This window comes from Littorina saxatilis, linkage group LG2 (genome assembly GCF_037325665.1).
Source record: "Littorina saxatilis isolate snail1 linkage group LG2, US_GU_Lsax_2.0, whole genome shotgun sequence".
In the NCBI taxonomy this organism is placed as follows: domain Eukaryota; kingdom Metazoa; phylum Mollusca; class Gastropoda; order Littorinimorpha; family Littorinidae; genus Littorina; species Littorina saxatilis.
The window spans coordinates 71,160,703-71,175,702 of NC_090246.1; the positions used below are offsets into that span (position 1 = coordinate 71,160,703).

At 43.7% G+C, this 15,000-nt stretch overlaps 1 protein-coding gene across 2 annotated transcripts in view; it reads left to right on the forward strand.

Annotated features, from left to right (window-relative positions):
- The window catches only part of LOC138959636 (ras-GEF domain-containing family member 1B-like), a 148,501-nt gene that overhangs the window by 25,463 nt on the left and 108,038 nt on the right, over positions 1-15,000 (forward strand). The window contains exons 3-5 of one of the 2 annotated variants that reach the window (XM_070331200.1): positions 2,173-2,268; positions 2,769-2,803; positions 3,242-3,329. In XM_070331200.1, coding sequence (XP_070187301.1) covers positions 2,173-2,268; positions 2,769-2,803; positions 3,242-3,329 — 219 coding nt within the window. Of the gene's footprint in view, positions 1-2,172; positions 2,269-2,768; positions 2,804-3,241; positions 3,330-8,283; positions 8,708-15,000 lie in introns of those variants that run through there. The other variant, XM_070331203.1, reaches the window with a different exon arrangement.

The window sequence follows — 15,000 nt, forward strand, 5'->3', positions numbered from 1 at the left end:
AAGATTTGTGACAATGGCCGCAGCATCCGGCCTTCGGATGATGGTCTTCTTAAAGAGTCAACACCGGCATATTTTGTTCTCGCCGCCGTGTTGTGTCAACAGTGCCTGACCTGACGTTTAACTTTTGCTCTTTTTGTGCATCCTCTGAGTTCTTCAACCGCTGATGTTCACCCCCGTTTTTATTTTAATTTTATTTTTTTACCACCCTCACTGCATCTTCCCCACACCTCCTCCCCTGCACCCACAGATATTACCATGCACTTTTCACATTTGTAGATTGACTTCTGTTCGTTCTGAACATTCGTCGAGTTTTTTTTTAACCCACTAGATTTCTCTCACATCCCCCAGCCCCCTCTCTCCCCCTGTGTTCTCCTCCCCCCCCCCCCCCCCATCCCCCCAGCGCTCCCCACTTTCATCTTCATCCTTCCCCGGCTTCCCTCTCTGCCTCCTCCGGCCGCGAACGTGGCTCTTTCCCTGCACTGTTCACACCTGGTGTGATAATCCATGTTGCTGACAGTGCCCCCACGCAATCTTGCGCACAGATCTTCCGCAAATGTCCTTTGATTGCTTTGTTTTGCTCCAAGCAGTTTAAGGGTCTGCAATTTCGGTGCAAGACAGTTTGGCAAAGCTTTTGAAAAGCGCCGCCTGGTTAAAGCCGTGGTTTTGCTGTAATTAGCTGAACAGTGCTAACCTGAAGCAGCTCAGTGGTTGAAAGCACAGGTATTTGACACTTGCAGGATAGGGGGAGAGTGGGAGAGCTGTTAGACCCGCCCAAAACAACGACAACGACGACGACGACGACGACATTACCCAACAACATTCACACAAACAAACAGGCAAACCTCATAACAACACGAACAACGAACACAACAAAAACCAACAGAGCCATGTGCCTGTGGATGAAATTCGATGCAATAGATTAGGACTCGGAGTTTCCTTTGCAAAATCTTTCACTCTTCCAGCACTTTTCGGTACAAAATTGCCGTTGTTGGACTTACCAAAATGTTTACTCCTGTTGTTTGAATATGACTGTAGTCGATTGCCAAACATACAGTTTAAAATGTCTTTCGGTTTATTAACTAACTATTCATAATTATGATGAACACAATTATGTGGGAGAGATGGGAGAAAGGGACAGGGGGAGAGGGTAGCAGTGGTGATAATACTTTGTGGTATCGTTGCTGTGTGTAACTTGTCTGCTTTATTGCACTGTACGTTTTAATGCAGCTGAATTTGTTCGACCAAAGACCAACCGTTTACGTCAAAAAAAGGATTTATTTGTTCAGTCTTGACGTGTGCATTAACAAATGTAAAGCGATAGGTGCAACATAAATGAAAAGAAGAAAGGGGAGATACTCAAGAGAATACAACAACAACAAAAAAAGTAAGCTGGGCCGGATCGGACACGACAATTTGACACCGTGATAGCTGCTCCCTGTTTGAACCCTGCATATTTCGGGTCAGGCGCAAGGGAGATCATCCCCTGTCTGTTTGGGACGAAGCTGTGTGCATTGTCAAGGCTGTATTTGCCTCCCCTGTGTCTAGTGAGGCGACATGTTTGATGTGACAGTGGTGGGTGGATGTTTGAGGAAAAGAGGGGGGGGGGGGGGGGTAGAAAGGGAGCAGTCAGTTGATTTAGAGGGGTCATTCCTGCGGTGAAGGCAAGGGGAAAGGTCAAGAACTGTCTGCAGAACCTACCAATAAAACCTGGACTCGATAGTGTAGTATTTTTTTGCTCGTACTAGCGACACACAGAGCCACAGCCACACACACACACAAACATACACACACACACACACACGGCACACACGGCACACACACACACACACTCCCACACACCCCACACTATACACACACACACCACACCACACACACACACACACACACACACACACACACACACAAACAAAATGATGCGAAACACACCGTTTCATTAATTCATCCAAAAGTTCCAACAAACCACAGTTAGCAGTCAGAGCCGGGTTCATTGTGGTATGTGACCAAGTGGATGGATGGTCTTATCAGATTTTCACAGTCTTGTCAGGTCGAAGATGCCATGAGCTGAACTGTTTGCACGAGAAGGAGTGTGCTTTTAATGACTGTATACATATGAAGAAATAAGAAAGAACAACAAAATAAACACGGGTAATTTACTTTATGATGATGTTGCAGGTAACACTCCGACTGCTGGAGGCAGAGAAACGCAAACTGCACGTGCTACAACGAGAGCTGGGCCATCAACTGACGGCTGGTCATGGGCCGCATAAGGTGTGTATGTGTGTGTGTCAGTGTGTGTCAGTGCGTGTGTGTGTGTGTGTGTCAGTGTGTGTGTGTGTGTCAGTGTGTGTGTGCCACGGTGTGTGTGTGTGTGTGTGTGTGTGTGTGTGTCTGTGAAATGCTGCATGCTCTGAATGAGTGAATGATGTGTGCGTGTGTATATTATGCTAACCGCGCAGACGATGTATGTATGTCTGTGTCATCGGGTGTGTCAGTGTGTGTGTGTGTGTCAGTGTGTGTGTGTGTGTGTGTGTGCGTGTCAGTGTGTGTGCGTGTCAGTGTGTGTGTGTGTATGTATGTGTGTGTGTGTGTATGTGTGTGTGTGTGTGTGAGAGAGAAAGTGAGAGAGAGAGAGCGAGAGATAAGATAAAAGAAAGAGAGAGAGAGAGAAAGGAGAGCTAGATAGAGAGAGCTAGAGCGGAGTAACTGATTATCTTCCTACTCGAATTCCAAACGTTCATGTTTTGTTTGTTTGTTTTGTTTTGTTCCAGAAACGACAAGTTGAACCACTAAAAAGAAACATTGAGTAAGTATGAAATCAGAAATTATTGGGTGACTCAATGAAAGGTAGAATGAGGTTCAGAGTTCGTGGTGGGCTTGAGGGCTTGTTCGGCGGAAAAGACGAGGTAGAATGGGAGGTATTTCAGGTTGCAAAGCATTACTCCACCAAAATGGGGAGTAACTCTTTCATGAATACCGGTTAGATGGGTTTTTTCCCCTGAAACATCTGGACTGGTGTTATTTACTACCATGACACACACACACACAAACATACACACAGTACACAAACACACACACATACACACACACACACTGACACACACACACACACAAACATACACACAAACACACCAGACTGATTCAGACACTGAAGAAGATGAGTGTCTTCACACCAAACCACATCACTATTCCATCTTTTTTCCCCATCAGTTTCTCAACACTTTGATATTTCTGTCGTTTTCAGACGTATTCAGCGGCAATATGAACAATTGGAGAACGAGTATCAGACAGCTGCGTTAACAGCTATCAAACGAACTACGCAGACAAAACGGGTAAGTACTTTGTGTCTGTCTGTCAGCGTGGCAAAATGTCTGTCTGTCTGTCTGTCTCACACACTGATGCGCTCACATGTTTACGCACTACCGCACTACCAGGCAACCTAACAAGCACCCGCACGCACTCAGACATAAAATACCTACACACACACACACACACACACACACACTCACGCCGCGCGCGCACGCACGCACGCACAAACACACACACACACACAAACACATGCATACGAAAATTCACACACACACACACACACACACACACACACACACACACACACACACACACACCGCACACACATACACACACGCACACACACACACATACACACACACACGCGCGCGCCAACACGCACGAAGACCGTTCTCTAGTGCATTTGCTTCTGTAGGCATACGTGCGGTGTATGTGTGCTCTCGCGGGAACACGCTTCTCCCCTTTTACGTAAAAAATTACGAGTTTATCTTCTCTTCCATATCAACATATTTCCCTGCGTCGTTAAAACTGGAAAAAAAATGTAACCAGATACCGTTTCAACTGACTTTTTTCCCCCGAACTCAGGGAGCTGATGAGTTTGCCCGTCTCATTCCGCCAGATGCGTTTATGACGACTACGGTTTTACACAAGTTTTCCTTCACGCCTGATCAGTCCTGGTTTCTGCATATTGTCGATCAGCGTACATTTGAGCGGCACAAGTCAGCTGGAAAGCACGACTCCCTGGTGTGTTTTACTTCACACAGGGAATATTGATGTGTTAATCAGGCGTGAAGTCTTTCAAAAATGGATATCTGGGGGTTTGGAAGAAATTACAACTGCAATGAAATTGGAGGCGAGTGGGATAGGGATAAGAAGGGCGATGGGGGGGGGGGGGGGGGGTGTTATACACAGCTTTCGTGCATATTTTGATTTAGGGGAAGCCGGGGGGATATGTGTTTATCATTGCGTGAAGTCCTTTTAGGGTGGATACTTGGTGGATCCGGATGAAACTGGCACCCGCATTCAATTCCGGGAAAGTGAGTGTGGGGGAGGGGGGGTATACTCAAATCTCCGTGTTCAAATTTTTTTGGGTAATAGGCAGCACACTGGAAGCTCGCCAGTTCGCCGGGCGGTCAGTGTCTTAAATGCCTGTCGCTAACATCGATGATAGCAATCAAACAATATTTAATGTTTTCAGTCTTCGTAGAACGGTGAAGAATCCGCACTGAACGTAAAAGCAATCACGCAGGTTCATGCGCAGAGGAAGTTTTCACAGTGATATGGTTCTCAACATGTCAGTCTCGGGCTTGGCTAATTATTTGTAGATTGCACACACACACACACACACACACACACACACACACACACACACACACACACACACACACACACACACACACACACACACACACACACACACACACACACACACACACACACACATAAACAAGCACACGCACGCACGCAAAGTTCAGTTCATAACGGCGGAGAACTCATATTAATTTTTCAGCTTAATACCTCTGTGCTGGTAATTAAATCTTCATGTACAAAGGCAGCCTTTCAGCAAAATGCGGGTGTCGAGCGAGTGCATGCAAGCACAGTAAAGCTGACGCGATGACAGTGACAAATGACGTCACTGCACGTGCGTAACGTGCCACAATGGCGCGGCTGGAGAGCGGATCTTGAATCTGGATTTAACGAGATTGCAGTATTGATCACTTTATTGTTGCTGCCATTTATTTTTAATTCAAGGCCGAAGGGAGGCTAAGAGGTCGCATACGTTGCGCGGTTTTGCTGCATAAAACAGCACCCCGGCAGAAGCTTGTTTGAAGTTGTGCCGTGTCTAACTAAAACTGATCGATATGTGAGAATCGCTTTAGCTATACCTGAGTTGTTGTCCAGTAATTTCTCCCGAGTCCCAGTAATAGTATGTTCTACGGGAGCAAGAACAAATGTACACCTTTTTTTTTATGTCAGGCCTTCTTTATTTGTTTGCTTGCTTGCTTGTGTGTGTGTGTGTGTGTGTGTGTGTGTGTGTGTGTGTGTGTGTGTGTGTGTGTGTGTGTGTGTGTGAATTTATCAGTGGTTTGTTTATTGAAAAAGATGGCGGTTTGAAAGGCCCGCCATGCTGAACGATAAATGAGTTGTGCAGTAAACCCTCGCCATGCTGTACTGATAGCAAACATTCAAGCAAACAACACCTTTTAACGTTCATAACACACGTCTAGTATTACTGTCGCTCGGGCCTTTCTTAAACAAGCAGACAAGCATGCAGACAGACTGAGACAGGCAGTCAAACAGGCAGACAGACAGAAACTGTATCTAAAAATGTCTTTTAGATAAAATAAAATTTAAAAAAATGAAGCCTTTATACAATTCCTTCTTCTTCCCACCCTCCTCAGTCCTTCCACCTCCGGCCACGCCCCGTAATTCATTCCATTGCAATATTTGAAATTAAAACGGCTGTTGCCGCCACAGAGGGCACGAGGCTGTTCAGGCTACTTCCTCGTCCGTTGTTGTCAGCGCCAGCAAGACATCTGCACTATAAAAGGAGCTCCTCAAACTCTCAAATATTGATGTTCCCAAGTGGGAAATAAGCAGGAACACAGCTGCAACAAGACAATCGGGGAATCAAAGCTAACACAACTCTTGGCTTCCCAGTCCGTCCACTTTTCCAGCGAGTGCAAGATTGGATGGTGCAGGCTGACTTCCTGTGTTGTCTGAGCATGCGCTGCTCGGCCTTCTGTCTACAGGAAGTACTGATGTGGTTCCTTGTAGCCACACCTCGTCGTCGGTTTCTCCTTTACCGTCCCCTTCCTGACTGTGACTTTTGTTGTTGTTTGGGGGTTGGTTTTGTTATTATTCTTCATATTTGTGTTAGTTTTGTTGTTGTTGTTATTTCGTGACCTTGTTTTTATGTAGAATGTGCCATTTTCTCTCTCTTTCCTGGATTTTTTCTATTGGGTTTTGTTTTGTTATTATTACGAATTATATCTAATGCAGTTATTGTCGTTGCTGGTACAGTGATTTACCCCTCCTGGAAGTTAGCAGGGCCATCGTCACAATTTGTCTGTTCACGAATAATCGGTGCTTGTTTTGCCAACATTAGCCCCAGGTTCGCAAAACAATTTTAAAACAAAGCAAAAAAAGTACACGCAAAAAAGAGAAGAAAAAAAAGAACAACGTGATAACAACCACAAACATACTCAAAGACAAAATAAATGTAGTGAAGATTGAAGTTCGGTTGCTTCTTCTTGTTCTTGTTGATTGTTCGACGACAGTTCGGTTTGAATAAATTCAGTTCAGGTTCAGGTAAATTGATTATAATATAATATTACTTAACAGCTGAGTTTATGTAAACTAACACTAAAGAAAGCATGTGTTGTTGCGCCGACTTAATTACTTATCTCCAGACGATATTCTTTGTCAAGGAGTGTGGGTTTGCGCTAATTTACTTCGCATATAGAATTCAAATATGAGTTTACTTATCTTTTCTACCCCGTAAGTTCATGCACTCACAAAGACCTTTGACTAGTTTCAAGCAACGGTTGTCTTTAAAACACTCGTTGAACTGTTTCGCATTTTTCCACAAACTTCACAATACAGTTTTTTTCTTTGTGGTGGACTTTCCATATGGGAGGGCAGTCCGGTAATGTTTAGCCGGCATGCGGTCTAGTCACACAAAAGTTTCGCCCCCTAAAACAATGACCAACACAAAGGAAGCATCTCTTGTTGTCATCCCAAACCCTGATGGACGTTTTGAGACATCTGTATGTCTTCCTTGGCCTATGTCATCAGACGCCCTATCTCTGGGTCAACTTGGAAGACCTTTTTGATCGTGGTGCCAATTTTAACTTCCGTCGACAATTTCTCCCTTCCTTTTCGTTCTTTTTTGGAAAATGATTAAGAGGTTGTATTTATTGGCGGTTGGTGAAAGGAAGAACTAAGTGGGGACAGAGGGAAAGAGGGGGGTGGGGGTGGGGGAGGAAGGAGAATGGGGATAGGACATGTGTGATTATTGAACAAGAATGGACAAAACAACATGGAGGGGGGATTGTTCTTCAAAGACATCGTTTTCAGTTCGAGTTTCGTTTATCCCACCCTCCCTTCGCCTGGGGAACGTCATTTCAACATTGTCTGCGGTCCTGAGCTCATGTGCACGGCAACGCAATGAATTCTTACACTTTGTGATTGGAGTGTTGGGGAAAAGAATCTGCTTTTGGAACGCTGAGGCTGGTTTCTGGACAGTGTCTTGAGATTCATAACCGTTCATGTTGCTAATGAAACAGAAAGCAGTGCCTTTCTGTTTGTGGTTCTAGTAGATTTAGGTTTCTGACAGCTACTGAACTTTGTGTGATTATAACTAAATGAGGTGACATTTGGTTACTTTTTTGGCGGCAAAGACTGAAAGCACTAGTCATATGTGGACGTGATAAGTAACTCTGGATTGACATTTGGAAAGACAATGGACTACGATAACAGTTAAATCAAGCGACTTGGCCTGTATTTTATTTTTGCTGTGCAACTCAGTAGTCCCACGTGTGGAAAATAGCCTTTGGTTCGAAAGCTGTGACGGCCCGTTTAACTTCTGCCAAACGTCACTTGAGTTTTTGATTAACACCGGTACCAGGAGTATACATCTCTGACGGACTGATACAGGTTTCTGTGCTGGCGATTTGACACATTGCAAGCTTATCTTTGACGGTGACTGTGACATAGACATTTTCCACAAGAGCCATGGGTGACTCTCACCGACTTTGATAACCGTGTATAGAGTTTCTGGGTCACCACACACATATTGCTCCATTTTTCGTCAACGTGTGGGAAGAGGCGTGCGCACGTTGACTATCAGTTTTGGCATGGGATCAATTTTTGTATAAACTGTAAAATCCAAGCTCAGTGTCGCATTTTTATTGTGTAATGTGCAAAGACTGAATGACTTCATTTCAACGGAATGCAACATTTCTAAAGTTGGACAGCTCCAGAATATTTTAAGGTCCCAAGCAGCGTAATTGTGTCGACGCACCTGGTGCAGGAAAGCAAGTTGCAAAATAACGAAGGAGTATTTGGCTTAACAATTCCTTCAATCACATTTACCACGCGGTGCTAATTTGGTGTGGTAAAGGACGGTGATAGAAATAAATATCACCCTTGCGTCTCATATATCAATCACATCAGTGTGCTCTTTTCTACCTGTTACAAGGACCATATCATATTTTGGACATGACTTTTTTGTGACCTTGCCAGTGTCCTTTCGAAATACGGTGCCCTTTCGAAATACGGTTCCTCGACAATGTTTGTTGTTGTTCTGTGCTGAGTGATGGAATCAACAACAGCCACAATGAGCAAGTTCACAGTCGGCAGTATCGTCGCCTTTGTTGCGCTAAAGCTCAAGAAAAAGGTAGGATGCACAGTTATGAAGGGACTTTTCGTTTGTTTCCTTTGATGTTATGGGATTTACCTCCCCTCTTACATCCGTCTTTAGTGTGTGTGTCAGACTTGCTCCTGTGTCAGTAATCCTGTGTGTGTTCACGTCGTCATGTGTTGCCTGCCTGTGCTTGGTTTGTTTTTACATTTAGTCAAGTTTTGACTAAATGTTTTAACATAGAGGGGGAATCGAGACGAGGGTCGTGGTGTGTGTGTGTGTGTGTGTGTGTGTGTGTGTGTGTGTGTGTGTGTGTGTGTGTGTGTGTGTGTCTGTCTGTGTGTGTGTCTGTGTGTGTGTGTGTCTGTGCGTCTGTGTGTGTAGAGCGATTCAGACTAAACTACAGGAACGATCTTTATGAAATTTGACATGAAAGTTCCTGGGAATGATATCCCCGGACTTTTTTTCTCATTTTTTCGATAAATACCTTTGATGACGTCATATCCGGCTTTTTGTAAAAGTTGAGGCGGCACTGTCACACCCTCATTTTTCAATCAAATTGATTGAAATTTTGGTCAAGCAATCTTCGACGAAGGCCGGACTTTTGTATTGCATTTCAGCTTGGTGGCTTAAAAACTAATGAGTGAGTTTGGTCATTCAAAATCGGAAACTTGTAATTAAAATTATTTTTTTATTAAACGATCCAAAAATAATTTCATCTTATTCTTCGTCATTTTCTGATTCCAAAAACATATACATTATGTTATATTTGGATTACAAACAAGCTTTGAAAATTAAAAATATGAAAATTATGATTACAATTATTTTTCCGAAATCGATTTAAAAACAATTTCATCTTATTCCTTGTCGGTCCCTGATTCCAAAAACATATAGATATGATATGTTTGGATTAAAAACAAACTCAGTAAGCTAAAAAGAATAGAGATACAGAAAAGCGTGTTATCCTGCTCAGCGCGACCACTACCGTACTATTCTGCATGGCTTGTCGATTTCACTGCCTTTGCCACGAGCGGTGGACTGACAAAACTACGAGTATTGTGGTCTTGGTGAAAAAAGCAGTGCTTTCAGTTTCATTCTGTGAGTTCGACAGCTTGACTAAATGTTGTTATTTCGCCTTACGCGACTTGTTTGTTGTTGTTTTTTTTTTCTGTTTTTTTTTTAATCAGCTTTTCTACTGAGATATTAGGGCTGTGTGCTTGTTGTTTTGTTCTCATTGTTTTAGTTTTCATTTACTTTTTCTGTTGTGCTCAGCTTGTGAATTGCGCGCGCGCGCATGCGTGCATGCGTGTGTGTGTGTGTGTGTGTGTGTGGCTAAACTCAATAATCGGCGTACAACTGTTGACATTTTGAATGAAACAGGTAACGGACAAAGAGAAACCGAACGTATACGTTCACCCGTACACCAGTAGCTGAATGCGAAACGATACTGAATATCTGATGCCAAAGAACGTTTCAAGATTTTGTGTCCGGTTCCACCATCTTCCAAACAGAGAGAGAAAGAGAGAGGTAGAGAGGGAGAGGGGGGCCGGAGAGAGAGAGAGAGAGAGAGCCGGAGAGAGAGGCTTTATTAGAACCATGTGTGGTACACAAGGAATGTTTCTTGAGTTGCACACATAAATTCAGTCATTTACATTCGATTACGAACAAAGTACTGTCTTCTGGAAATTATTTTCGTTTAGAAAAGTAGGGAAATCCCAACGAAAGAAAACATCATCTACTTTTATAACACCATCATGGCATAGGCGTCGGGCCTTTTTATCATACGAGGGTAAAGACTGAGATTACCACAAAAAGAAGAGGTATGGGGTCAGTGAGTAAATGACAGACAGTGGCAGATGGACAGAGGTCGCGGGTAAAAAACAGCATCATTCCTTTTTCTCGACAAGGCGTGACGCCCCCGGCTCCATGGCAACTGCTGCGTGCCAAATCCGTTCTGACAAGAAAAGGACCAATGATGTCAAAAACAATCAAACGGGTTGAAGGAATTCGTCAGTTTTTTTGCTGTGTGTTGGAGGGTGTGTGTTTGGAGATTGACTCGAGAGAGAAGAATGCCTGTCTGTTTGTAGGTCTATCTCCCTTGTCTCTGTCTCTCTCAGTCAGTCTCTCTCTCTCTCTCTCTCTCTCTCTCTCTCTCTCTCTCTCTCTCTCTCTCTCTCTCTCTCTCTCTCTCTCTCCAAATTCTCTTCACCGACAGAAGAACAAAGTGTCACAAACTTAGACCAGAACAAATTCTCACTACAAGAAGGAACGACTATGATTAATACGAATTATGCGTAGGTGGGGCGTCGAGCGCTGAAAGGAGATGAGCATAATCAAACATGCGACCACTGTAATAACTGCCAATTTTTCAGGTGACTGCGTTGCGTGTGTCAGATTTGTTATGACAGGCATTTCCTGCGTTCTGTGTATTCCACTGACAGTGACAGCCATTATCCGGTAAATGGTAATGGTGATTCCGGATTTGTTTCCTCTATCTACTCCGACCCCCTCCCCCCCCCCCCCCCCAACCCCGTCAGCGACACATGGTATTGGTCCTTTTTTGTGTGTGTACCCCACACTGACTGAGTTGGTTGAACCTACATTATGTTTTCCACATAAACATGACTTTAGTTCTTGTATATCTCCAGGCTAATCTGTTGAAATTGTACTCTGTATATTTCAGACGCACACATAGACACACAAACAGACGCCCATTATCAACAGGCATACACACGCGAGCGCACACACATACATAAGGGGCTCCGCTCACATATGTAACTTCACTGCGGCAGGACCGACGACGCACTGCAGATTATCCCAGCCCGCTACACGTTGCATGAAAGGAAAACAGGCCGAGTACTCGTCATAATCCCTATATTGCGGCATAAATAATAGGCAGTGCGTCGTCTGTGCCGCTGAAACTGCGCAGGTATATTCTGCCCATGATGACCGTGCCAATTCGGACGTGACCACGTAACACGAGAGAGAGAGAGAGAGAGAGAGAGAGGGTGGAGAGAGAGAGAGAGAGAGAGAGAGAGAGAGAGAGAGAGAGAGAGAGAGAGAGCGCATTAAATGTTGCATGAAAAATTCAATTTCTTGGTACGAGCCAAATTAAGCAAACGGTGACAAAAAAATGAATATCATTAACTTTCGCGCCCGGATGTCTATTGTCTTTTACGAACCATCGAATCTGCACGTGCTCTACGTCCTGTCATTATCGCTTGTGAATAAATCCACGGCCAGATGTTGACGGCTGGAACGTGCTTCAACGCCAAACTGATGACCTGAAACTCTGAAACATGATCCAGAGAAAATTGAAGTCACTCCTATCACAGGGTTAAATTATCGACCTCGACTCCTACGCACCACTCCCATCTTTACTTGGCGTCTTTGATCAGCTGTCCAGAGGATCTTGGGCGTTTTTCCTTTCTCGCTGTCATGCCTACAGGTGCAAGTGTGGAGTTTCTTGAGGGATTGACTGATGCGTTGTCGGTAACGGTGCATACGGTTTAGAAGGCGGGTGTGTGTGTGTGTGTGTGTGTGTGTGTGTGTGTGTGTGTGTGTGTGTGTGTGTGTTCTAAAATATTTAGTCTAGTTTTGGTGAACGTTCATTCTTTGTCAGTATATCTCTTTGTCTGTATGACAGCTGTCCGTCTGTCTGTCTGTCCGTCTGTCTAGGTAGGTACACTTGTCAGTTGAGGAACGCTTGTGCGAAGAGATGCGAGTCCGGAGGCAAATAATCGGTACTGCTTTTCCCTTCAAATGACCTGCTTTTTCTAAAGCTAATTGAATTATGTGATCCATGTAATGACAGTTCTTTTGATAGTAAAACCTATCTGTCGTCGCCTTTGAACAGGCTGGAAAACTCTCAGTTTCTCAGCGGCCTGACCTCCTGTCTGTCTGTCTGCCTGTCTGTACCTCTGGCTCTACCTCTTGGTCTGTCTGTCTGTTTGCCCCCCCCCCCCCTGTCTCTCTGTCCGTCTATGCCTCTGTCTCCGTCTCTTTTTATGTGCCTATCTCTCTCTCACTCTTTCTCTCTCTCTCTCTCTCTCTCCTCTCTCTCTCTCTCCTCTCTATCTCTCTCTCCTCTCTATCTCTCTCTCTCTCTCCCCCCCCCTCTGTCTCCGTCTCTCTCTCTCTCTCTCTCTCTCTCTCTCTCTCTCTCTCTCTCTCTCTCTCTCTCTCTCTCTCTCTCTCTCTCACTCTTCACATGCTAACGAATACACTTGACTTGGCGGGTTAACTTTACGGTGACTTCCTCAGTACACAAGGCCTTGGTCGTATTTCACCCCTGTTCTCCAGACTGAAGAGGCTGACGAGACAATACGACTAACAAGGGGCTGTATTGTTCGCCTCAAGGGGGGTACACCAGGATAATTATTACTTCCAAAGTCTTTTCTGTCTGCGTTAGACTTGACAATGTTGCCTATGCTTGTGTTGATGTTACCAGCTTAGCGGGAAGGAGTTCGAAGTCAAGTTGGTTTAGGGTGTACATTAAAAGGCACAGTAAGCCTCCCGTAAACCATCACAGATACTGTCAGGCTTCAGTTTACACACAGTGCAAATACCCTTTCATTTAAACACTCACCGCTTGAGAACATCATAGGTGCCCTCCGTAAAGAGCGAGCAATTTTTAAAGAATTCATTTTTGCGTGGTTTATCTTACCCCTGAGCCATCGTGAACCTTTGTGATCCAGTTTCCTTTTTTCACAATGTAGTCGTCAGTTTGTAATTTGAATGCGACTCACTGTAAGCTTATCTGCAATAGCACGTTATTATGTACCTCTGAATCTACACGAAACAAACGGCTGTGATTCACAAGATCTCTAGCGATGGTTTTTGAGAACCACGACCTTGCGTGACCCTGCTTCCGGGCTTTTCTTTTTTCAAACTTTCAAAACTTCGAATTGTACTGATCTTGTCTTGATGAAAAAAGAATTCTTTTATGATTTAAGAATATTTGTGTAACAAGCTGTCAATTTTATATTTCGATTTTAAAAGTTAGGTCTAGCGCCCAAATGCACCACGGTCCGATTTTGACAGGAGACAATCCGCAAAATTAATTCTTTGAAAATTGCTCGCTCTTTACGTAGGGCACCTAGGATGTTCCTGTTCGGTGAGCGTTCAAATGGAAGGGTGTTTGTACTCAATCAATCAATCAATATGAGGCTTATATCGCGCGTATTCCGTGGGTACAGTTCTAAGCGCAGGGATTTAAAAAAAAAATTTATGCAATTTATATCGCGCACATATTCAAGGCGCAGGGATTTATTTATGCCGTGTGAGATGGAATTTTTTTACACAATACATCACGCATTCACATCGGCCAGCAGATCGCAGACATTTCGGCGCATATCCTACTTTTCACGGCCTTATTATTGTAAAAGCCTGACAGTATCTGTGATAGTTTACGGGAGGCGTACTGTGCCTTTAAGGGTGTTTTTGTTGCAAGTGTTTCTGTTATTCCAAATCCAAAATCGTGTTATTGTTGTTGGCGATTTAGTTGGCTGTTATTTGAATGACAATAAATATTATTTGGTAAACTGTATAGTAACACATGTTTGATTGAATACTTTCGCTCTTAATTGTTCTATTCTGTGTATGTTCTTTTGTAAAGGGCCTAGAGCCATAGGTTAGGCACTTAAAAATGTCCAGTTATTATTATTATTATCATTATTATTATTATTATTATTACTATTATTATTATCTTTTAATTTGGAACGCAATTTCACCACTCCTCTCAAATTATCTTTATGTTCAGGGCAAAATGACAGTAACTACTCACAATGATATTGCAGCACACCGCCAGGCTATAAAACGTAGGCTAGTAAAAGCTTTGCGTGATGAAACCCATTACTGTTGTCTATGCTGCAGAGTATTATCATAGAGGTTACTGTATCATCCGTTTGTGGTCCGATAGACATTACCATAATGACCCTCACTTGACTTTTACTCCTCTACTGTTTTCGGGATTGTTCCGTTTGCACTGCTCGATCTATCGCGTGCCGCAGAGGATATGTGCATCTGAAATTATGACCCTTGACCAAAGAGTTCTAGAATTGACTCTATCTCTGTGCCTTAGACACGAAAGAGTATCCGGTGATCTAGTGGGAATTGCAAGTATATTTCGTTTGGTGAATCGCGTTTGAAGTCGTTATAAATGACTTGAGCTGTGAAATGAACCTCATGTAATGGGGCTTAGTTTCGTTTGAGCTACTTCCTGTTTTCTTGCCTCTGTACTTCACTGATTTACCGATCTGTTTTGCCTTATGATTTTCCTCCCCGCCCTCTTTCCCAGCCCATCATTGTTGATTTCTTCGCGAAAATCT